The sequence below is a fragment of the Akebia trifoliata genome, chromosome 14 (assembly GCF_017979445.1).
Source record: "Akebia trifoliata isolate Shusen 1 chromosome 14, ASM1797944v1, whole genome shotgun sequence".
NCBI lineage: Eukaryota > Viridiplantae > Streptophyta > Magnoliopsida > Ranunculales > Lardizabalaceae > Akebia > Akebia trifoliata.
In genome coordinates this window covers 2,562,212-2,587,447 of record NC_141388.1, presented here as the reverse complement: position 1 = coordinate 2,587,447, position 25,236 = coordinate 2,562,212, and the positions used below count along the sequence as shown (strand labels likewise).

General features: G+C 33.3%; 2 protein-coding genes across 9 annotated transcripts; both read left to right on the top strand.

Annotated features, from left to right (window-relative positions):
* Positions 1 to 5,638: 5,638 nt before the first annotated feature.
* On the top strand, positions 5,639 to 16,400 carry LOC147385467 (protein TRANSPARENT TESTA 9-like). Of its 8 annotated transcripts, none has more exons than XM_086422828.1 (20): positions 5,642 to 5,870; positions 7,321 to 7,372; positions 7,486 to 7,562; positions 7,662 to 7,795; positions 8,016 to 8,112; positions 8,287 to 8,344; positions 9,204 to 9,312; positions 9,421 to 9,541; positions 9,643 to 9,829; positions 9,960 to 10,300; positions 11,246 to 11,334; positions 11,410 to 11,477; positions 12,417 to 12,479; positions 12,564 to 12,704; positions 13,771 to 13,876; positions 13,960 to 14,034; positions 14,151 to 14,200; positions 14,887 to 15,043; positions 15,134 to 15,300; positions 15,957 to 16,097. In XM_086422828.1, the coding sequence occupies exons 1-20, from the start codon at positions 5,815 to 5,817 to the stop codon at positions 15,957 to 15,959; spliced, it is 2,151 nt and encodes a 716-aa protein (XP_086278954.1). In that variant the 5' UTR covers positions 5,642 to 5,814; the 3' UTR covers positions 15,960 to 16,097. The 8 variants fall into 8 exon arrangements, 4 of the variants coding, with proteins under 4 accessions (XP_086278956.1, XP_086278954.1, XP_086278953.1 ...); XM_086422827.1 differs by having other exon boundaries at positions 5,652 to 5,870; positions 15,953 to 16,400; XM_086422830.1 differs by lacking the exon at positions 15,957 to 16,097 and having other exon boundaries at positions 5,639 to 5,870; positions 15,124 to 15,294.
* A 1,113-nt stretch (positions 16,401 to 17,513) lies between these two features.
* LOC147385466 (uncharacterized) lies at positions 17,514 to 18,142 on the top strand. The gene is made up of 2 exons (XM_086423154.1): positions 17,514 to 17,788; positions 17,884 to 18,142. Exons 1-2 carry the CDS (start codon positions 17,514 to 17,516, stop codon positions 18,140 to 18,142), a joined length of 534 nt encoding a protein of 177 aa, XP_086279280.1.
* Positions 18,143 to 25,236: the final 7,094 nt, after the last annotated feature.

The window sequence follows — 25,236 nt, the reverse complement described above, 5'->3', positions numbered from 1 at the left end:
TCATCATTTATTCTTTATTGTCATAAAATTATTGAAATTAATAAAAAAATATCACCCCAAGTGTACTAATTCTTTGGTGATTTATATATTAATTGAGGGGACATTAGCAAAAGGTGGTGGGGGTAATAGAATCTCTCTAAAAAATTATATCTAAAATTTTGAAATTATAAATATATTATTCATTCATTGTAACAAATATTTACAATGAGCCATAATATTGAATAATTCAGGCATAATAAATGAGGTGCGAAAATAAATCTTTTTTTACTTAAATACTTTTGTTAAGGTTAGGGACATTAAGAAAGAAAAAATTTGCTAACTGGATTTCAAGTTACCATCTAAAAGTTAAAGGGGTTTCGTAAGAAATCCCTTCCTTAGGATCATGTTTTCAAATCTTGTTTGAGATGGAGATGACTCACCCAAGTCATCTTGGTATCATTCGCCAATGAGATGGATTTAGTGTCTTAGGCTTCTCACCATCTCACGAGATGACTTGGATGATATTTTCAAAATCTCGATCGAATTAATAAAACTCGACTGAGTCAACTGAGATTTTGTATATTTTAACTAAACTAATTAATTTTGTTATAAGTTAAATATTTATAACCTAAATTAAATATGATTTTATGATTCAACATCTTCTGTGCCTTCTTTTATATTATATATATATATATATATAAAATTACTTTTATATGCAAATGTTTATGAATAAATAATTATAAATTAAGTTAAATGATTTATCTTGTTCGAGATGGGTTGCCTCCTTCGAGATAACTTAGTCACGTTCATAAACAAAATGAGACGTTAAATCAAGATGTGAAACCATACTTGGGATCCATTCAGTAATTTTCCCTGAAAAAATCTCTCTTATAATGTTACTACTCTCGTATAGGATATTTGGTGGACTCAATTCATTGTTATACTCATCCTCTCTTGTTACCGATGTGGATCTTAAAAGAATAATGATGAATGTATGCGTTCTTGGTATGTAGTATGCCCTTGTCACTTCAGCCATGTACCCAATTGCGTACCAAGATCACATGCATTCACCGTGACTCATCTTAAAACTGAAATTATTAAAAGGAAACGAAGTTGATATGAGAACGGTACTTTTTGTAAACCCACTTAGATGTGTAATCATCCTCCTAGTTATACTTTTGGTGGGTCTTAAATCCCAACTTATGGGAAAAGTTGAAAAAATTAATTGGAGATTTTTTATTTTTTATTTTAGAGAAATTCATTTGAGATTATTTGACATGCCGATTAACAAAGTAGGCCACGTTGTTCACTCCTTCAGACTCATCAACCCCATCCAATTTGACCCAATCATGTCAACACAATTGGCAGCACAATGTTTGACAACTTGCACTCAAAACCTCTAAATATACGGGATGTTGAAACTAAGCCATGAAGGTAATTGCTCTTCACGTGCTCTTTGTAGTAATGGTGTTTGGTGAGGGACTGCACGTCACATCTAGTCGTTGCATCAACAGGAAAAAAGTAGAAGAGAGAATAAATACACCTTAATGTAGGAGATTTTCACCAAATGCCACCAAATTTTAAGGCAACTAATTAATCCAAGAGTGACGACCTGGAGGAGGATAGAAACCCCACCACTCCAATCTTGTCACATCGATACGTTATTAGAAGAAAGAATCCCCTTTTAATGCAGTAATTGAGAGATCCATGCAGTAAGAATTGAGGTGCGGGTGTGGTGTTTCAGTGTATTTGTTTTAGGCTCTTAATCTAATTAATTAGGATTGGGATCCATTGACTCTTAAAAATGACTCAAAAAAAAATACATGATCTCAACCCTTCAAACACAAGATTTAATGGAGGAGATTTATAAGTATCTTGATAACACATCTTGAAGATATTTATCCCGAGAATAAATCTCAACCATTGGATTTTACATTTAAAGGATTGTGATTGTGTGTTTTTTTCATGAGTCATTCTTAAGAGTCGAGGGATCTTGACCAAATTAATAAAGTTTTTTCAATTAAATGCTTAAGATTTTCAAAAGTTATTGTATCCTACAAAGCAAGTTATTTATTACCTCTTAGGGGTTAAGGTGGGGTAATAGAGGACATATAATAAAATCGAAGGGTATTATTGAAAAAAGTGAGAGAGAAAATGAAAAATAGTAAAGTTAGAGGAGTATAATTGAAAAAGAGGAAAAATAAAATAAAATACAAAGTTGAAGAGGCATTCTTGAAAAAAGGTAAAAGAGGAAAATCGATAAAGTTAGGGATATGCTTGAAAAATGGGAGAAAGAAAAAAGTTATAGAACTATCCTCGAGATATTTTTCTATATGGGGGGATAAAGATTGAGACAAAGGGGAGGATACAAGTGCACAACGGTTGTGTCATTGTGTTATTATATAGATTTTTCTTATGATACTTGATTTAAAATAAGAGTCATGGTAATATGACGCCCCCTACGCTCCAATCAAAAAATTATATGATTATACGTATTCCAATGCAAATGATCTATGGTTCTATGATGAGGGCATAGGAGGCCTGTGTCTGAGGGGGTCATAGAAAATGATTAGACTTAAAATAAAGTAGATAAAAAGTACCTCCAAATATTTTTTATTGTTTGATTTGATGAGAATTTTTTTACGATTTCACTTCTTTCTTTATTATCATCCGATAAATTCATTGTCTTTTATCTTTTCTTATGAAGCGACGGATATGTTGCTTTCAAAAATGACAAATTCATTTGATTTCTTCGGTGTGAAGCAGAAAATTAACTTTTTATTTTTATTTTTTTCAAGTTATAGAGTGTGGGTACTTTCAAAACATTGGATATGGCACCTTCAAAAATGATAAATATTTCAAAGTGGTAAAACCATTGATATACTCTATTATGCCACTTTATTTACTTCTATGTTTAATAATGATTACAACACTAACTTATAAAACTGTTGATTTCCAAATCTAAAATCGACTCTCTTGAAATCCTAAAATATCATATTTATCCGTCCCCCACCTCTTCTAAGATCCTCGTAATGAGTCTTTGATCATAAATACATCATTAATTCACGACATCTAACTCAATTTTTGGTGGCAGTTAGTTTAAAAATCTCAGTACAATTTCCCTCAAAACGTGTGAAACTAGGAAAATTTTGATTATTAGCGTCTCTTGGTGGAGAAGGAAAACATGTGAGTGATGTGACATTGGAAGTATTAAATTCAACTACACATATAGTTGGACACAAGGGTTTAACATTGTAATTTTTTTTCTTAGATACCTAGGTATTCCTTTAGACAATGGACCGGGTTTGTATCTGAGTTTTTTGTCCAATTCATAGATCATGGTCTTGTCTTAAGATTATTCCCAGGACATGTGCAGTGCCTGCACATCACACACATCAGGTAAGTGTAGGTGTATTATCACGGGTGGCCCCCAAGGAAAAAATGTTAATAACATTGTATTGTTATTACAACGTACAATTTTAAAAAAAGAAAAGAATAAGTGAATCAAAGATAATGCATTTTGGAGAAAATATTCCTTGAATTTCGATATCAACTGCCCGGTCCTCTCTTGGTAACGATCTACGGTCAAGGGTCAATCGCTGAGGTGAATCTGGATGGAAATTCGGAATCTCCGGTTGTTGGGCGGTCCCTGATCCTCCGGCTTCGTTTGTAGAAGGGAGCCTCTCCGCAGATTCAGGAGCGTGTGGCATCCCCGATAATCCAAATGGAGCTTCGTATGGTGCAAGGTGCAAAGTCTACTTTCGCACGCAGAATCTACTGAATCAACTGCTTAACCAACTGTGTTATACGATGCAGTGATATCAACATCCGCTGTTGCTGGACCACCCCAGCCTGTGCTGCCTTAATGCTGGTTCTTTGTTTTCTTCTTTAAATCTAAGAAGCAAGTGAACCCCACATGATTGTTAGTGTAGGCCATGTTATTCGTATACACTTTTAATGATGTTGGATATTTTTTGTCAAACACCAGTAGAGATTATGATTATCCTACTTTTAAGTTGAGCCAAACGATTGCAAATGAGGGCAGACCTCAGTCATTTTAAAAATAAATGATTTGCGAAGGGAGAATTTGTACTAAAACTGAGAAAAGAAAGATCTGAATAAAGTTTTCTCAATTATAGGAGATAATATTTAAATATTATTTGGGTTAGGGTCTAGTAATTTACTAAATGGACCATCGGGTAATAGCCCAAAATCTTTGACCACATAGAAAGAAACCGCTCTCACAAAGTCCATTAAGTAATTTCCCAAAAAAAATTTACAAAATATATTAGTGAAAATTACTTAAAAGACCTTAATGAAAGGGTTTCTTTCTAAATAATCCCTAAGTTTTGGGTAGTATCTAAATAGTCCATTTAGTGTATTTTTTTTTTCTTTAATGATCCTTGAACCTCATCTCTAAGTTTTAATGGTTTTGAAATATCGAAACTATCATTTTTTCATCTTTTTCACATAGTTAGATTTTCTAAGAGTGATTGGGATTATTTTGGATGAATTTTTTATATATGATAAATAACAATTGGAGAGTGGTATATTCTTAATTCTGAACAATTAGATGTATTTTTTTAATGATTTATAAAAAAAATGGAGAACGAAGTTGAAATTCTAAATTTTTTGATGATTATATCATAATTTTTAAGTTACAACTATGATTTATGCATTTTGGGTAATTTGAGAAGATTGACTCAGCATGGAACTATAAAAAAAAAAATGAAAAATCTCGGTCACATTTGTAGTGTCAAGTTCACCACTTTTTATTATCTATCTTAACATTTTATTGTTGAACTCACCATTTAGTGTTGAGTTCAACACTTTTTATTGTCTATTTCAATGTTTTATTATCTAGTTGGAAGGTTCGTTTTTTTTTCCGATGACAATTAAATGTTGAACTTGACAATAAAAAACGGTGAACTTGATATTGTAATGTGATCAAATTTTTTTTTTTTTTCAATTTCAATATTTGGTAAATCTTCTTGAAATATCCTAAATGCATATATCATAACTGCAAATCAAAAGTTATGATGTAATCATAAATAAATAAATAAAAATTAGAATCTCAACTTTATTCTTCAATAAAATATATAAAAAAACGTTTAAATGTTCAAAATTAAAAGAATATAATTTTCCATTCTCATTCATGATCAAAGCTTGTTGGAAGTGATTGCAATCGCAATTGAAAAACCTAATTATATGAAGAAGATGAGAAAAAAACAAGGTAGTTTGGATATTTTTAGAGAATTGCTATTTCCTCATCAACTTTTACTAATGCCACACGAATTTCAATATAAATTATCAAAGAATTGCATACAGTTGGTGTGCCAATAATAAATGAGTCGAAGGAGCATTAAGAAAGAAAAAATTTACTAAATGAACTATCTAAATACTGCCCAAAACTTAGGAAATATTTAGAAAGAAATCCTCTTTTAAGTAATGTTCCCAATTTACTATCAAGATTCAAGATACCGTAGAAAGAAATCCCTCGCACAGCGGGTGTTAGAGCTGGTATTATAAGAGAGATTCTATTGCCATACCATCTTTTGCTAAGAGCACCCCAAATCATAATATTAGTATACATCTTGGTGTGGCAATAGAAGCCCTCTATTATAAACAACAAAACTAACGGAAGTCAAAATAAGTTCAACGTTGACCGTATGTTGATGAGCTTGACTTAACCGCCATACGGCTGGCAGTCTTCTAGTTCCAGAGCGCGGGTACTTTCAAGTGAGAAATCTCCGAGACTCCAACCACCAGTCCACATTTGTGCCCTTCTAGGGTTTCAAAGCTCCGAAACAGTGAGCTCTCTCTCTTCGATCAGTCATGATGTGGCGATCTCTTTGGACATCTACCGATCGCTTCTCTTTGCAACGCTTTAAGTAAGCTCCCCTTAAACGAACGACCAAAAACACTATCGAATTTCTTCATTTTCTTTTGTAATTTCTAATCTGAAATTGTTTAATTTTAGTACAATTATAATATTTTTTTCCTCAATTAAGATCCTTGTTTTATTCTAACTCGAGTAGTAGAAGTTGTGATATCGATTGGCTGAAATTACTTTCTTATTTCTGCGTCTCTAAGACCAATCCGCAGAGTAGTCTTCTTGAGCTCCTTTAAAAAATTTAAAAAAAAAAAAAAAAAAAATCTTAATCAATAAACCCTTACCTATAAAAAAAAAAAAAAAAAATCATAAGGTCTTGAATTGATAGCCTGGTCATTATATGTTGGATTGTGTAACCAAATTTAAAACTTAATTTGGGATTTTAAATTAACAACTAGCCGGGCACTCAATAAAGGAGGTTTAGTACCTTTTTTAGCCTTATAGTGCAAGTAAGGAGATCGATCGAGTTCATGCTTGGTTGAATCCTCAAGATCTTAATCACTTGCACAGTTTGGGACGCTTCAACTCTAATGCTTCATTTGGGTGGGACATTTTCATCTTTTGTGCCAGGCTTGTCTTCATACTTGCAATATATTTCAGTTGAAGGACATTACTATCCTTTGACACAATATATGCTACAAATAGGGGATCTAGGGCATGGGGACGTGATCTGTCTTACTCACTCATGCGAATCCTATCGCTTCCCCCATATGTCCTCATCTCCCAGCATGATCTATGTATGTAGAAATGATTTTTACTTTTTATAAACTGTTATTGATAAAACTAAACGATGCGGAGTATATGAAATTGCATTTATTTTCGTTTCATTTTTTAATTGACCTCATGATTCATTTTTGAGAACCCTATTTCATTACACACACACACATATATATATATATATGGACTGCACGGTCATGTGGCACCCAAAAAACATGTAGAGCACAAAATGTTAAGAACTCAAAAAAGGGACATTTTTTCACTGTTGGATTTGAATTTTAAATTTGGGGCTTTAGTGGATGTCCATTTTCAAATGGAATTTTTTTCAAAGCCTTTGATATGGAAATTTTTTTTCCTTTCTTGAATTTCCTTTTTTTAGAAACCAAATCTAGAGGGTTGTGGTGTCATTTGGACCAACGTGGCCCAAATGAGGACCTTGGTCCGGGCTCAGGCTCTGTCTTTCTCTCTCTCTCTCTCTCTCTATATATATATATATGTATTTTCCGGCTATTCTTCTGATGAAGAGAAAATCTAGATGGAGATTCAATGCACTTTCTTCTTTTTCACAGTGACATTAAAATGTTACTTCTTTAGTTTGAAGGTGTGATAGAATTTATGTTATAGCGATAACAGCTTCTATTGTCATTTCCTAGGGATATAGTTTCTCTTCTAATTATGTTATTTGATGACAGTTCATAATTTGAAAGTTGATGATTTGCCTATGGGTGCAGGTACCTAGTTCATGAACTACAAGTGACCAAAGTTGTGGACAAGCAAAACAAGGTAGAACAATCATACAAGGCTTCTTTTTTTAAAAAAAATCATTTTAATTTTGTCTAATACTACAGACACGAGCCTTGAATTTTTGTGTTCATGATTCCCATCCATTTTTTCAGGAGTTCGTTGTGGATATCCTGAGATCAATAGTAGAGATAGTTACATATGGTGATCAACATGACACATCAATTTTTGAGTAGGCAACTTCTTGCAGTACAGTTTACTGAGTGTGGTTTTTACCCTACTGCTACGACATATGATAGTTGTCTGTGATTTATATTTCTTTTGGTGGCAGATGTTTTATGGAGTATCAGATTTTAGCAGAGTTTCTTCGTGTATTAAAGATTAGTAGAAATTCAAGCATCGAGGCACCATTACTTCACTATCTAAGCATAATGATCCAAAACTTGGCTTGTGAACATTCTGTCTGTACGACTCTAAATTCCATTAAAATCCATATTCGTGGATCTCTACATATCTCCTTATTTTATTAAATCTATCTTTTATGTGTGTTTTGTGGGAGAGGAAGCAGTGTTTGTGACGTATGACCATCCACTTTGGTTCAAATTTTCTTGCAGATTTGATGTCTTCTTACTTTAGTTACTGCCATAGCTTTCTTACATGGTTAGCTAACACTTATATGCTGCAGACTATTGTCTTAGCAACGAATACATTAACAACATCATACTGCACAAATATGACTTTGATGGAGGGGATCTGGCTCACTATTATGTATCATTTTTAAGGTTGTGAATTGTGATTATGTTATTTGTTTTAATTTTAGGTCGTAGTTGCATATCAACTCCTGCAAATAGTCTAATTTTTTCTTTCCCGTGTGGTTTTAGTAGTATTATTTTGTTTCTAGCTAAATTAACAGAAAACTTTTCTGATTATGTCTTATGGTTGCTTCTTTGTATCAGAACAGTAAGTGGAAAACTAAATAGAGACACTATTTGTCTCCTTGTGAAGGTTCAAGAGGTAAGCAAAGGGTATACATTGAAGGACTAATTTCAATCTATTGTTCTCTTAGATGCAGTCTGTGCGATAAAATGTGTTTTCTAACTAGTTTATATCATTGGCTTTTATTATTAGAGAATAAATTGCAATTATGGGGAAGAAATCCTATTATATACAAATTCAGAGAGACCATAAATGATGAACTCCCGAAGTGCCAACTTAGCCAAGTGGTAAGATATTTGGATTGTTGTTCCCACGTCCTAGGTTCAAATCCCCTTGAACCCAACTTCATTTGCTAAAACAAGCAAAGATACAAAAACCACACTACATTAGTGGTCGAGCTGACCAAGGTAGAGCCTCAAAAGGAAAATACAAAAAGAACCAAACAGCCCCACACCCCCAAGGAATCATTGCTTCTCAGAGAAATGTACCCTTACCGTGATTAATGCTTCTAGTATGCATTGACTTCCTTGAAAAAGTGTTGCCTCCTTCCATCATCTTTGTGCTCCAATAAATATTGTTTGCAGAACTTATGGGGGCTGCATTCCACAGGAACAGTCCGTGAAACTGATTAACATGCATGTCGTGCAAATTACAATGTTGAAATAGTAATTGAGCTTGTTCATCTGTACCTAAAGTTTAAATGACAATGGTCTATATCATATGGATATGACATGGCTATGGAATGGGCACAGCATTTACACATAATATGGAAGTGTCGGACATTCAGGACTTCCATTGACATGTCCATGTTACATAGAATGGCTTGTTTTAGAGGATACACCAATGGCTCACAGTCTGTAGTGATTGTTTTCGTTTGTGCATCATATTTAGTTAGTAGATGCCTGGGCATGGTTTCACAATGTTTTTTCATTAACAGGGCATTGTTGTCTCATTTCCACTGTATAGTGAGGCACTTAAATTTGCTCACCATGAAGAAAAGATGATTCAGATAGCTGTACGCTCATTAACTCTCAACACATACAATGGTACAATATTCTGACCTTTTCTTTCTCTCACTAGTATACAAGAGCAGAAAATCTGGATTTATAACTTTTGCATTTGGTATCTGCAACATTATCTTTTTGATTTTGCAGCTAGTGATGATATGGTTTACACATATATAACAACTCCTCCAGCCTCAGACTATTTCTTGGACTTGATTTTGAACTTGAGAGAGCAATTCATCCATCTGGATGCCCTTGTTACCGCTGCGAAGTATTCCTTCTCTTATTTTGTAGTGGAATACATGTAGTTTGGTGGATAGGATCAAGTATATCAGATTCTCTGTTTACTCTAACCAATTGACTTTGATGCAGAGATAGAACTTGTGAGATGCGGAAAGTGTTGCTCCTGGAAACTGATAAAATTATAGATGATCTCTACTATTGCAATGACATACTCCGAGTTGGCAAGTATTGCTTGAGTACATTGTTGGCGCAAAATCTTCTCCAATTATTAATTTTACCCATTCTACTACCGTCTCTGCAGTTAAGCCAGACTGTTGTAAGATATTCTAAATGTGGAATTTTACTTTGTGTAACTAATTTCACCCTATAACAATGCTTTGTTTCTAGGTACTAAGCATTCTGGTTACTAAGTCATAGCCGAATGGCATTCTCTTTTGTTATTTCAGGACTCGCATGTATCTGCCATCACTTCTCTGTATATAGTTTGTTGCCTTCTCCAAATAATTGATGGAAAAGAGCTGGTTAACTCTGTGGCAGTTGCACTTCTGTACCCATACTTGGTCTTGAGGATAAGAAGTGATACTGATAAGGGTACAACCAGTGGTGCCCATCCTGCCAATTGTATTGCTGTCCGTTCAAATGAAATGGAAGAAATGGACATTTCTGCTCATGACCCTGAAGGAGCAGAAAACATTGATAAGACGAATTTATCGAGGCATCTATCAGAATACATTTCATCTAATTCTCATTTCTTCAGCGTTTTGATGGATGACATACAAAGTAAAAGGTCGGTGTATCTTCCTGTTAAACATGTATACTGGCTCTCAGTTCATGTTTTATTCAAGTGTTTGCTATCATTAAGCAAGCTCTATAGTAATATTTGAGCCTGATTAAAATATTGATATCTGTGAACTAGCTTCTTGTTGCAGTAGTTAACAACCTGTGCTAGTTTTGGAGGTCATAATAAATATAAGTTTTGTGAAAAGAGAATTTCATCCTTTCAGGCCTTTTTTTTTTTCCAAAACAATTTGTAGGGGCTGATGAAAGGCCCCTATACACCATGAATAGAAGAACCAGTTGAGATGCTCCTGTAGCATTGGCCTTGATACAGCAGAAATTCAATAGAAAACTAGAGGGACAAATTTAGTTGCGTACTTCACCAACTATTATTGTCAATTCAAAACTTAAGTGATTATCAATTGATGTATTGGTATATTATGCATGAACTTAACTGTGTGTTTACAAATATTTACTTTTCTTTCTGCAGAATGATTTACAACCTGTATGCGTTAGTTTTGGAGGTTATGAATAAAAATTATTGGTTATAAAAAAAATTATAAATAGAAAATATTTATGATTGATGATAGATAAGCTTTAGTATTGACTAAATTTATCTGTTTGCTCCATGGTAATGTTTATATATTAATTAACCGTTGAAAGTCCAATTAATTGTATGTGCATTGGAATGTGCTTTACTATTCTAAAAAAATAATAATAATAAAAAACATTTTAATGCGTAGATGAACATCCTAAAATACTGAACTTCATGAGTTAGTCGAGGGTTAAGACTGCCATTTGAATCTCTCCATTTTGTTATATTGAGAGAAAGAAGTGTTGAGATGTGTTTTAGTAACAGAATATATCTAACTTTAATAGAAGTTACTCCACATGCTAAATTTTATAGAATTACCACTTTCTTACTTTCTTATTCGGAGAATCCCTTCTTACGCAGGGATGGGATACTTCCATTGATTTTCTCTGAAAATCACAGTCATTTGCTCGCATCTCTTATGTTCTTGATTATTTTATCAGAAAATGAAGGTATTTTCTAATATTTTCCATTTCCAAAGAAAATATTGCCCACTGTATTCTTGATTCTTGCATATACGTTCGCAGGTCTTGATTGCTTACTGTCATCTGCTGTTGGATTCACTAAAAAGAAAAAGGGGATGGAGCTGAGAATGGTACATATCGATTTCCATTTTGTTTAGACTATACCATCATGCTGTTAAAAATTGGGGTTAGGTGCTTGGTTTCCCCTATTTTATTCAATTTGTTTTAAAAGTCCTTGTGACACTGTCATGATGGGCTTTTGCAGGGCATGATAGTTTCTGTGCATCCAATAATTATCTGATTTCTGTTTTGAGTAAGACATCCAGGTTGTCTGTCTTTGTGTTCTGTTGAGAGTGGTAGCTTTATACCCAAGTATGAATTGCGCTAAACATAATCATCATCATATTTGACGATCTGGAGCTATATCTTCTGTTAATGCTGTCTACATATCTTTTCGTACTCCCTCCATCCACATCATTTCAGCCTTCCTTTCCCTTTTATAAAGCCTTTAACTTTAAACACTCCTTACTTGTTTGATTATTGGTCATCCTTATGCATTCCCAAGCCATCTAAATTGATGTTCTTTTAGTTTTGTCTCATATCAAGGTGTTCTTAAATTCCAAAATTTATTCATTTATGATTTTGTATATCCTAGGCCTACATTGCATCCATGTTAACATCCACATCTCTATTATGTCATCCTATGAACATGTCGTTTCTTGATTGTCCAACATTTAGCTCCATAAGATATGGCTGGTCTTATTAGTATTTTGTGCAAATTTTCCTTTAGTTTGACTCCATTCGCTCATTCACTTGACCGACACTCCCCCCCCCCCCCGAAAAGAAAAAGAAAAAGAAACTAGTTATATGAGTCATGTTCTGACCAAACTAGTTGCGTATATGTGAATTCGGGTGTGGAGTATGTAGGGGTCTTAACCGACCCACACCGAACTCGTTGGCTGCCCTACTATTAATTTCTCCGACAGTGAGAACTATGTAAAACCTTTCCTGGGATACCTAACTTTTTAGGTTATCTGTTTGATTAATATGCTTGACATCAATGTTTGCAGCCTTCTGACACCTCGCTTGTGAGTGCAATGGATGGAAATATTTTTTCTAGACACATGTCCCAGGTATGTGTCGTCTGAACCTTGTTTTAAGGTTCTTATTTTATGATCAAATCCTCATACTCGTGTTCTTTTTGAATTGTTTTACAGATTTTAACTGCATTATTGAAGGTTCTTGTGAGCAAACCACCATTTTCAGCACCAACACAATGGAATACAGGGTGGATTCTATGGAAGCTACTAAGATGCCAGGAAAAGAAGCTCACAGATCAAGATATTTATCTTTTTAGAGTAAGGTTTTGACTAGTTTGACATGCTTTCTTTTAATTATCCTTGTTTACTAGCATTTTGAAATATGTTTTCTTGAAAGTGATAGAACATGGACCCAGAACCTACAAACTTGTTGAAATGGGCTCAAACCGGTGAACCCATAACCCATAAGATTAGTATTTATTAGGATTTCTTTTATTTAATGTGAGGATTAACTGATAAATCTAAGAAGATGATGAATTGTACTAGTGTCTGATTTCAAATTCCCAACTTATATATTTATTTGCAATAGCCCTCCTCAAAGGCATTTAAGTGCCTCCCCAAACTTTCATTATCTTTTCAATCTGAAGATAGTCTCTTTCAACTTTCTTAGGCCTTGTTGCAACCAAAACTGGAATGGCAAAAAGGGATAGCAATATGTGGGCATGCTTGATTGAGTCCAACGGGTGAGCTTATTGGTTTTCAAAAGATACCCCCTCCTTCTAAGTTGTTGGTTTCCTTCCAATCTTTCCTATGATCAGGTTCCCCATAGCCGTAGGTCTGTAATTTATACTAATTGAAAGGCCAAGATATGAAGAGGATAAGTGTCCCATCTTGTATCCCAATGCATTAACTAGATCCTCGATGTTATTAATCTAGAGAACTCCAAAGACCTTGTTCTTGAGAAGGTTTGTTAGGAGACGCATTTGAGCTTACACTAGGTGAAGCATTGACTACACTTTAGCCAATGTAGTATTTGAGCTCATTTTACCTCCCTTGGGAATTCTGGAAAGACTAGAACGTAACCTAGTTATGTCTTGCATAGCATTTGGAATGGGTGAGAAGAAAGTTCACAATAGAAAACCGACTTTACTTTTTTCCAGAATCATTGGCTGCAAGAGTTGGAGCAAGGGATCTCATAAAAGGAAAAAAACAGAAAACAAAAAGCATTTTGCCTTTTTTAAACAACTCTTGAAGTAAATAATGTGCTTCAAGAGAAAAAATGGACAAAAACACTGTGATATACTACAATTTATCATGCATGTAAAATATCTCAGTATATTGTCTGTTTTCTAAAAATTGATCTCTTCTTGGTTGACATTAACAGATTTCATCTAAAAAGTCGTCTGAAAGGCTTCTGAAAGAGCTCGATGGGTGCTGGTTTGATTATATCCCAGTTACTCTGGAAAATGAATGGGAAAAGTGTAAGATAGGTAATCCGCATTTTTCTTCAAATTCAATTTTTCAATACAAGATTGCTTTCCGTGGTATCATTAATTTGGCTATAATATTGTAGCTCTGGAGGAATCATCACAATCAAAAGATCCTTTTTTCGTGCTTGAGCTTTCTTTTCACATACCCATACCAGATGGTAAGCATGAACCATATTTGATTTCCTTCATATTAGCAGCTCACTCTTTCTTTGTCCAAAACATTGCATGGAACTAACTGCATGGCTGGTAACTATTTTTTTCCTTTCTACTGAAGGTGGCGTTTCTTCTTCTCTTGCGTGGCAAAGGATGGTCGACACAATCCAGGTTGACATCTTTTACTTTGCCACTGTTGGACAATGCCTGATTTGAATTTTTGTTTTTGCTCTATTCGAAGTATCAGAAATTTCTAAAATAAATCCCCGTTTTTTTTGTATGCTGAATTTACGGTTTTATAGAAATCCTTTTCTATAGTTTGGTCTCTTATGGACATTATTTCAATCTCCTTGGGTAGTGTGTCCCATTCTTAGATGCATAATTCACAATATTTCTAATGGCATTGGAGGCCTATCTATAAAATATACTTTGTTAATGTTCTTTATAATATAAAAATGGTGTGTCCAGACTAGGCAATAAACATTACAATCATTTAAATAATATTAAAAAACGCTAAAAACAAACAAAAGAATTGAATTAGTTAAGATTTGTTTGAGTGTGTCTAAGATTAAAATCTCTTCTAGAGGCATTGTCTAGTTTAGGAGAAAAATAAAGACTGTCTAGAACAAGGAAATCTGAAACAAAAGTGTTTCAGAACTAATGTATTGTTTCGGTTTGGGCCGAGACAGTATGAAACTTAAAGCTATGAGTGTGCCGGATTATATCTGAAATAGTTTCTAACAATGACAATTCTTTAGAAAATGGAGTCCATATGTTACATTACTTTTGATGATGGTAAGATTGTGGTCAAGTAGAATTCTTTCTTATAAATTTAATATTTTTATATTAAATTCCAGGTTTTTGTTCTCCATCATCTGCTTGATGCTTTTATTTTTGAAAGAGACTATATAGAAAATCCCTTCCGGCAATTGAGTAGTGCTTCTGTGGGTACTTCAGGAATAACTGATGGTGTAGATCTTCTTTCTGCAACTTACGGAACACGTCTGGGATTAGGTTGTGATTTATATGCTTCTCGGTGTTGGTGCGCCCTATTTATCCTACTTGATTTTGAACTTCCAGCTGACCCTTTTTAGAATTTCGCAGACTCTGGAATTCCTTCTAAAATTGCATTTTCCAGACGTGTACAAAGGGATGTTTACTTGATACCGGTGGCAAAAGGGATCTCAGGAAAACTGCTGCTTGCAGAGAAACTTCCCCTCCATACTCATCAAGGCGTTGTAATTGCTATTGCTCCATTGGCTGGCTTGAGTGTAAGTCCATATGTTTAGTGCTTAATTCTTCTATGCTTCAAAATCCAGTTCGATAACATGTTCGGGGTCTAATAAGTAAAAGTTGGGGTGCCAATAGCAGTTCTCCAAAAATATGCTGTAAACAAAAACTTTGCAGCCTATTTGTTGTCCTTATCAAACCCTGCATTAAATCTAATATATTGAAGATTCTAGATATCCCTTTTGTGTCATGTTTCCACACCTCTGCATTACAACTATGACATGAAATATTGTCCTGCATCATGTATGGTATATCCTTCTCAAAATTTTACAGGATATTTTTCCTCCAAAATTTAGATATTAAATTCATTAGTATATTATATTATACTAAACATTTTAAAGATCTCTTCTACATAAATTGCTTGATGCCTCTCATGTTTATACAATTGATAGTCTTTCTTCATCAACTTTTAATGCTTGGTTTCTACAAAATGTAAAATGCCGTATTTGGTAGTTAATAATGGACTGGCAATTAACCCATTAGAGAACATGAATATTAGCAAATGCAGTAAAAGAAGCCGTAATGTGATTGATATCCTTCCACTGTGCACAATATTTGGTACCGCTGCTTGGACCTGTAATTTAGTGACTACAAATGTTTATATAACCATTCTTTACTCTTAATTTGAAACAGTCAGTGAAAGATGACAACCACCCATCATGGTTGCATCTTCAAGTAAGAGAGTTTGATCCAAGAGTTCATGCAAGTAAAACCAGTGGGTATCACGCCAATGCTTCTGATCAGGTGGCGGATGGAAGATGGACACTTGGCTTTCCGAATGCTGAGGCTTGCGATGCTGCTGTATCCCTGATAATGAACGAAACTAGTAAGCAAAGATGTGCAGTGAAGAGCTTACTTGCAACATTGCTTCAGCAAAACTCTTTTGAAGACTTATCAGATGATTAAGGTGAGTGAATGTGCTTGAATTTTTTAATTTCACCAATCAGTCCATGGCAAGCATAGTTTTGTTGTATAATTACCAAGAGTAAGAGTAAACATAACTGTATCATACCAAACCACATTTTGTTCTGTTGTAATGGTTAATGTAATTCAGCTACAAATTATATAGTTTCTTCTTCTCCATGAAATGTGATAGCCCATTAAAACATCTGTTGGAGTCAAAAAAAAAAAAAAAAAAGGAAAACAGGACAGAACTCCCTCTCTCTCCAAGATGGAGAAGGCCGAATTTTTTTACAACTAGGAATGTTAAATTGGAGTGTTATAAGAAAAGATTAATGCGACAATTGAAGTAATGTTTAAAAATAGATAGGAATAATATAAAGAGAGAGTTGAATATAGGGGTTGAAATATGAAGGAAGATTAGAGAAAGCCTCCTAAGTTGATTTATTATAAAATAATACTATTAAAAGGTTCTATAGATCTTCATTTAAATACATTATCTAAATATCGGTTATCCATCTAATGCCACAGAGGATTACGTACTCCAATCCATCAGCTTATCATCATTAAGCCCATTCTTAGATGCACTTATACTCCAAAAGCTCTTCCCAAGCATGGTTTTAAAACTCGTTTTGATGAATGAGATCGACGCGGATGAGTTTTTCAATACATTTGAGTCATCTTGTTCAACAATGAGAAAAAAATGAATTATGATTTTAAATTTTGTAAGATATGTTTGACTTGTCAAACTCTCGTTGGCGGTCAATACAAAACGTATCAGATGAGATTTAAAACCATGCTCTGAAGTGGTGAAAACTATTTCTTAGCCATTGATTAGTAGTGGACTTGAAACCCAATCAGGGGCCTATTCATGAAGTCCATGAAGAAAATACTAAAATAGAAGGGCTGTACAGGTTGATTTTTTTACTTTTTGATCTAACAAAGAATCACTATTTTTCTATGATAAGGACACCGGACACCATTAACTTCTCATTTATCAAATTTTAAAAGCTAATCCGCATCATCCACCCATCACACACGTCATCTCAGAGCTCACTATTTATTTCCCCATATTTTTCCAAGAAATTTTCCTTTACATTATATTATTATTATATGTGGAGTTGTGTACGTTGTTGACGACCGGCTACAGCCAGTTATAGTACGGTCTACCCACACTTCTCTTCTCAAGTCTCAACTCGATCGCAACTTCCCGGTCATCTACCGTTATTTAAAATCAGATTTCCTTTAAAAAAGAGAAAAGAGTTGTAGAGACCTGATTCTCAGAGCATCCGAGATGAGTGGTCTGAGCAAACTCCGGACTGGACTCACTGTAGTTTTCGTGCTCTCAATCTTTGCTCTCCTCGCCCAACTCTACTACGTTCTCTGGCGCCGGAGACGATTCCAACGTCAAACCCACGTCCTAGAACCTGATGTCTCCGGTGAACCTACCAAAGAGCTACTCTACTTCTTCTGCTGGAAAAACCAGTCTCGCATAGAACCCTCAGGAGCACCGGCCATTAATCATCCCGGAGATGATGAACCTTCGGAACCCGGTGATCTATTGAAACTGTACGGATCGTCAAGGGTTCTGTTTACTATTAAGGAGGAAGAAAGAGAAGAGTTGGAATCTGAGAAATCTTGTCAGAGTGGAAAATTAAACGAAGGGGAGTGTCTTTGGAGGAGAGCCAGAGTTTGGAGGTAACCGGAGACCCGACTGGGACGGCTGCGGTGGTGATCGATGTTGAGTCAGAGACTCCATTTTCGACACCTTGTGCTTCGCCTCCTTATTACACCCCACCGCCTTCTCCACCTCCTAATAGTAAGAATCTGACGCACTCGCTGGAAACTGATGACAATGTTGTTCTGAGAGATTTAAGGGAGACTCGTTTTCCGGCAGAAGAAAGGGTTCTTCAGGAAGCTTAGAACGATCATCGCCGGAAAACAAACCCCGGCGGTCAAGTTTTCTGGTGATAGTGGTTGACTACGACATATTTTTTTTGTCTGTATTAAGTATTTGATTTGACATTTTTTTTTTTTTTTATCTTTTCTTTTTTTCTTCTTTTGAGTCTGTAGACCGCCCTATACTAATGTGAGCCGGTAAGCAGTAAATTAACATGGAACGTATCCGTACATTTGTAGTAAATGTGATAGCCGTTGTGATGGAGCTTGCGTCTGACACGTGTGCTTTTTTTCTTGTCATTCTTTCTCTGTGTGCCCCAACTCAAAAACGATCACCTAATTTTGCGGGACGAGTTTGGTTTGCGTCTGACACGTGTCATTCCTCGTCTGTGGGTCCAACTCAGAAACGATCACCTAGTTTAGCGGGATTTGTTTGGTTAGAGCATCTCCAACAATGCTCATAAAATGAGGAGATATGTTCTCAAAAAAAAAAACATGTTATTTCAACTATCCTAAAATTTGTTGGGAAAGAGATTGAACAAATATTTCTCTTTTTAATATTTAATATTATTTTACTTTATAAATAAATATTTATTAAAATCTACTTGAATTTTAATGAGTCCATGACCTCACAACTTAGATTTCAAGAAAATTATCTGATACCATAAGTTTATAGAGAATGAAATTCTAAGAATTTTGTAAAAAAAAATCATTATTTTTCATCGTTGAATTTTAAGTTTTGGAAGTTTTGTAACTCGTCCATTTTAAACACCGTGGATTAAATTCAAAATATATAAATTTTTTAATTTTTTTTTATGAAGATGATTTTTTTCATGAAATTTAAAAGATTGTATATTAGATTGTCAATGTGATAATCTGCGTGGGCCTAACGACCCTTAGTAAGAAAATTATTCTTTTAAAATTTTATATTTTTTCATATTTTTTCCTTGTCTCGATCTTTGTGTTCCTACTTTATTGCGAGGAAGTAAAGAGCCTGTTGGACTCTTTATAATAAATAGTAGTAAAGAGTCTCTTGGAGTTGCTCTTAGTAAGATATCAATAATAATCATATTTGTTAAATTTTGATTTTAAAATAAGTATATTGTGAATTGAAATCGCAAAAAACAGTGCTTTATTATTGATTTCAATACTAAGTATTTGATTTAAAAAAAAAAAAAACATCTTAAGTGTAACTTGGTCCAATTCAAATTAAGAATCAAATCAAATCAACAGCTTTGGACTGATTTGGTTTAGGTTTGAACAAGTTGCAGTTCAACCAGGTTTAGAAAAGGGAAAATCAATCTAATTCAGTTCAGTTCTCGACTCAAAGCTTCTATAGTGCCAAGTCAAATTGGGAATCAAAACTTTAATGACTTATACTTTTAAGAGTTAAGACATAAATGAATGATTTTTTTTTAATATATAGTTTAATGACTTATCATATTAGCTTTCATGTTCATTATATCTTTGTTTTTTGTTTTTCCATTAAAAATTAGAGAGATTTAGCTGGCTCACCTATACGTTGCAATTTTATTACAAAAATTCCCTTACTTTATAAAGAACTGAAAGGTTCAATATAACCAAGTCAAATCTTGAATCTGAACCTTAATGACTTACTATTTTTTATTTTTTAGGAATTAAGACATAAATTAATGATTTTTAATTTTTAATATATATATATAGATTTATGAACTTCTATGTTCATTATATCTTTGTTTTGTTTTGTTTTATTTCCTTTAAAAACAGAGAGATATACCGGGACAGACCTATCTGTTGCAACTGCCTTACTTTATCAAGTTTGTTACTTGAACAAATATTACTTCATGAATCAGGCTAGCATGACCAATTTAGTAAGATTTAAAAACTTACTAAGGGTCATTGGACCCACATGGATTATCAAATTGGCAAATCCAGCATCACAGACTTCTAGAAGTCATGGAAAAAAGAAAACAGATTCAAAAAAAAAAAAAATTCAACTTGATTAAAGGTGTTGAAAATTGACCGCAAATTGACATGGTTAAGATCCACTTCAAGGTATGCTAAGTAACAAATTGACAACATCAATTTAAATTTTATGAAGTAGATCCCAACTCCGACGTTTGCTCGGTAACAAACTTGATAAAGTAAGAGTTTTTGTAATAAAAATGCAAAAGTTAGATATGCCGTGTAAATCTCTCTTAAAAATATGTTGCTTCTAAGAAAGTTGATAGGATATTGGCAACCCATAGAGCTGAATGAACAAAATCGACCTTAGAATGATTTTATTTGATTTGGTTTGTTTTTTGGGGTAATTTGATCCGATTATGATTCTTATTTAGTGGAACCTACTTATGTTGATTCGATTCCTATATGGCCCCAAAATGAACCAAGTTGCACCCTTAGAAAATGTCTTTAATTCATCATTATAAATATTTTTCTTTTAAATATATAGCATAGCTACCACGATTGAAATGGTGTAGATTAAATACACCAAGTGTAGAGTTGTGATGAAGTAATAAAATCTCAAGAGTCCGAGGTCGACCCATGGAGATTGTGTAAAAATTGAACGAAAAACATATAATTAAAAGAAATTTAACCTGAATTACTGAAAAGATAATTTTTTTCACACTTTTCATATGGAGAAAAAAAAAGTTTAAAATAGAAATTAAAAATGCCAAAGTATCAAGAAACCACCTAGCACTTCCTCACGTCTCCCTTACGACCATCTTATCTCAATAAGATTCAAGTAATGACTTGATCTTACAGAAAGATTTAACAATTAATAAACAACTAAATTTGTCAAAAGATATAGTATTTTAATATTGCGGATTTTCATTAAAACTTGTAATTACCATGTCACAAGGGAATTCAAGCATTCAATATAATCATAATTCATATTAAATTAAGAAAAAAAAAATATAGACATGAAATTTAATCCAAAATAAAAACCATTTCATTAAAGTCTAATTGATGATTTAAAGTTTGACATAAGAAATAACTTGGTTTACTCCTTTTGCCTCAAGAATTAAGTCAACCGTTTTCATAGAAAAATCTATTAAAATTGTTGAATAAAACCTAAAAGAAAAATATAAAAAAGATTGGAGAAGAAGAAGAATGGGAGGTCCAGAAAAGTAAATAATGATAGGAGACTAGACAATATAAAAATAGAAACAAACAAGATATAGGAGAGATGTATAAGATCTTTTATAATAAGATAAAATAAAATGGAGAATTTGCTAAGTACCTAAGAGTGAAATTCTCTTCTTTTTTTTTTAAATTTCTTTGATCCTTCCTTAAATTTATCCCATAATTATTCCTTCATCATTTTGCATGTTTTCTTTACCAAAAAATTATTTTTGACATTTTTCTCCAATTTTGAATTTTAACACTTATAATAATGAAAATTCAATCAAATTAATATTAATTAATCACGTGGGGTGTAAATAATAGTAATATATTATCTACATAAAACATGAGTAACATAATTGCAATTTGTTTTAAAAAATAAATGAAATAAAAAATTTCAAAAATTAGAATTAATTCTTTACAAGTAATAAATTTTAGTAGAGATGGTCTATCTTAAATTAAAAATATATTTTATATGAAAATTTGAATAACTTATGTAATACTTATTAAGTTTAAAAGGTATGTTGATGTGAGTTGAGGAATATTTTGACTAAGCCAAGAGCCCATTGGACAAGTTAATAACTTAATACGTGGACATCAGATGTCTTATCTTCAAGTCTGAGATTTATCCTTTTAAATAAAAAATAATAACGTTGGTACCGTAATTATATAGAAACAAATCCAAGATCACACATTTCGTTGACCATGTGTAATATATCATTGACCACGATGTCATGTCAATGTCCGTCACCCTCGAATTAGAAAATGGTTTGTTTGGATATAAAGTCTCTGTGGAAAATTTGTGGAATATTTCACTCTCATCACCACCCATGACCCATGTTCCACCCATGCTTTTATTACCGGGTCTCATAATTTGAAACAAACGTCACACCCAAAACCCACATTGTTGTAATTCACTTAAACACTAGGTAGACCTACACACAAAATCAAATTTGATTGGTGATTTTAATTTCTTTATTTATACCAAAAATCCTCCTTTGTACACTTTTGTATTTGGGTTGACGAAGTTTAGTAGTCTACTACAAATTTATACTTACCTTTCAAATACATTTGTAAAGATTTGCTTGATGGGATGAGAATAAATTTTCATGAAAAAGTGAATATGTTCATGGAAATGAAAATTTAATTGAATATTTATAAACTAATGCTTTGTGTATGCTCTCTCTGATGTGGCATGTGATCAAAATCATAGATCTTTTTTCCTTGTGTATCCCGAAGAAAAAGATCTATGACTCTATGCACTATCACTTCAAAGAGCATATGCAAAACGTTTGTTTATCATGACTCAATTGGAATAATACTTAAAGTAACATCAAGATTGTACCTCATATCTTACTTTCCTGACCTAGAAGTATATATGAATCATAGATATTTTTCATCGGAATATGAGTGAAAAAATATATATGATTTCTAGACACTTCCACGTCAAGAAAGTGAGATATAAGATATAGTCTTGAGGTCACTCTAGCATGACTCATAGTTATACAATACCAAGAAAGAAGCACATGCTATGCACGTTTTAGTAGAATAGAGATTCTTGGAGATCATGGATTTGAATATTTTATTATCTGTCAAGAAAATTTTAAAAGATAAATAATTTTTTTTATTTTATTTTTATATCATATTAGATAAATTATATTTGATATATTAATGATATTATCTAATTTTAATAATATATTTACAATTTAAAAAAATTATTTAATATAAAATTCATTAACAATAATCACCTTCCTCTCATTATAAGAGAGTGGATATTGTTTTCAATACATTTCACAGTGTACTAGTCTACTACGTCCATTTTTTAAAGATAAAATTATTAAAATAATTAAGAATTTTGCCTAAATTACTGAACCAATCACTTAAAAAAATTGCAACGTACTAATTTGATCATCAAAGACTGACAAAGAATGAGTTAAATGCTCCCATCTTCAACGAGTAAAAACAAAATGTTTTTTATATATTTATTTCATTTTGCTTGGCAAGGCTAACCAATGGTCGGTGGTAAACATGAAAGTCGCTTTTTATAATATATGTTTTACTTTTTTTCAGAGATTTAGCCTAAAGTCCTAACTATTTCATTTTTATTACAATAACTCCTTTGGAATTCTGACAACTCCAAAGAAATCTTACTTTATGAAATTTGTTACCCACCAAACCTTGGAGTGGGGAGATCCATGACATAACATTCAAATTAATGCAGTTAATTTGTTTCTTAACATACCTTAGAGTGGATCTTAACTACATCAATTCGTGGCATCCAAATACGTGATCTGATGCGATAGGGTTATAAAGGAAAAAATTCTAAGTGCTTTGAATAAAAAGTTTGAAAAACAAAGAAACTAATTTTCACTATGAATTTTAGTTTCAAATTTGGGAGTCCGGTAGTCATCAATTTTCAACACCTTCAATCAAACTCAAATTATTTGTTTTTTTTTTAGTTTGTTTGTTTAAATTCTTTTGAATTTGAGTTTTTCCATGAAATCTAGAAGGTTTGGTGTTGGATTGCCAATTTGATAGTCCATGTGGGCCCAACGAACGTTAGTAAGATTTTAAATTTTACTAAGTTAGTATGCTACCATCATTCACAAAGTAAGATTTGTTGAACAACCAACTTTGTAAGGTAAGGGAGTTTTTATAATAAAATGACAACAAATAGGTCTGATGGTTAAATCTCTCTCTCCCTTTCTTTAAAATAAGAGTCCTGATAATATGACTTTGCTAGGTGGCATACTCAATTGAATCTCTGAAATGCACGAGTTCGGGAACTATAGATCTGTATGTTTCGGGATACACTTTTTATGGAGAGGTATAATCAATCATGTATCCCAAGACATACAAATCTACAATTTCCAAACTAGCCATGTCAAGGAGTCTTGAGTATGCCACCTGGCGAGTCATATTATCACCACTCATAAAATAATGGTCTCCACAATCTAAGATGATAAGAACATCACAAATACACCAAACAACTATTGTATTTATAACCACAAAAAAAGTATAAAATAATTGAAAATTAATCAATATAATCCAATAAGGAAGTAAAATCCATTAAACCATGGGATAAGTATGCCTGAACAAGATCTGCTGCGAGCAAAGAAGAGTCTCAAATGATCAGAAATCTACATCACACTTCGTACTCTCAAACTCTCTAGCCAAAGTCCCATTAGATGCTAAAGGAATCACCAAATTGCACTCAATCTCGGGCTTTACACGCCAAGTCTTGATTGATCCAACCTTAAATCTAATCCGAGCATAAAACTTGACATCAATATAAAATACCCCAATGTTTTTCTTACTTCTGAAATTATTGATCTCCGATGTTCAAAGTACTATCATCGATTGCCCACAGAAGCTCGCATGCTGATTGGTCGTAGTCTTGGTAAAATAGGGATGGACTCGCCCAACCAAATCTTTCCCCCTCATAAGAAGCTGTAGCATCGAGCCTATCATGGTAAATGCCAATTTTCTTCTTTGGGTTCCTCAATGCCACTTTTAAGTCAAGATTGTAACTAAGAGTGGTCGATTTAGTAAGTTCACATTGTGTGAGATCAGCTGTTACAATGTAAACTTTCAAATTGGTAGGACGAACGACATGCCAGAAAACAAGTACGAAGTTGCCACGAGCGATAAATATCGTGATTGGGGTACTAAGGACACAACATCTTTTGCGCCTGTGATGTGTTGATGCCGAGGAGGGATTGGGGTACCATAGTAAGCTCCATTTAATGGGGTTTGTTGTTTTGTTGGAGACATGGCGGAGGGATTTTTGGGTGTTTAGATATAAAATGATGATGATTTTTATATATGGGGAATGCCAACTTCTAAGACCTCATGGGGATGTTAAAATTCTCCAACATATTTTTTTTCAATAATATCTCTATTAAATTTGTCATTTAATGAAAAAGACAAAGGTATATTAGTTTTTTTTATATAATAAATATTTATTTATTTAATTAATATTTATCTCTTTCATAATAAATGCTAAGGACATT

Bases quoted from the DNA above. Each gene is read 5' to 3' on its own strand.
- LOC147385467 (XM_086422827.1), top strand. From the start codon at position 5,815: ATGATGTGGCGATCTCTTTGGACATCTACCGATCGCTTCTCTTTGCAA. The intron at 5,871-7,320 runs GTAAGCTCCCCT...CTATGGGTGCAG, and splicing joins TTCTCTTTGCAACGCTTTAA to GTACCTAGTTCATGAACTAC. The intron at 12,705-13,770 runs GTAAGGTTTTGA...TGACATTAACAG, and splicing joins AAGATATTTATCTTTTTAGA to ATTTCATCTAAAAAGTCGTC.
- LOC147385466 (XM_086423154.1), top strand. From the start codon at position 17,514: ATGAGTGGTCTGAGCAAACTCCGGACTGGACTCACTGTAGTTTTCGTG. The intron at 17,789-17,883 runs GTACGGATCGTC...AATTAAACGAAG, and splicing joins CCCGGTGATCTATTGAAACT to GGGAGTGTCTTTGGAGGAGA.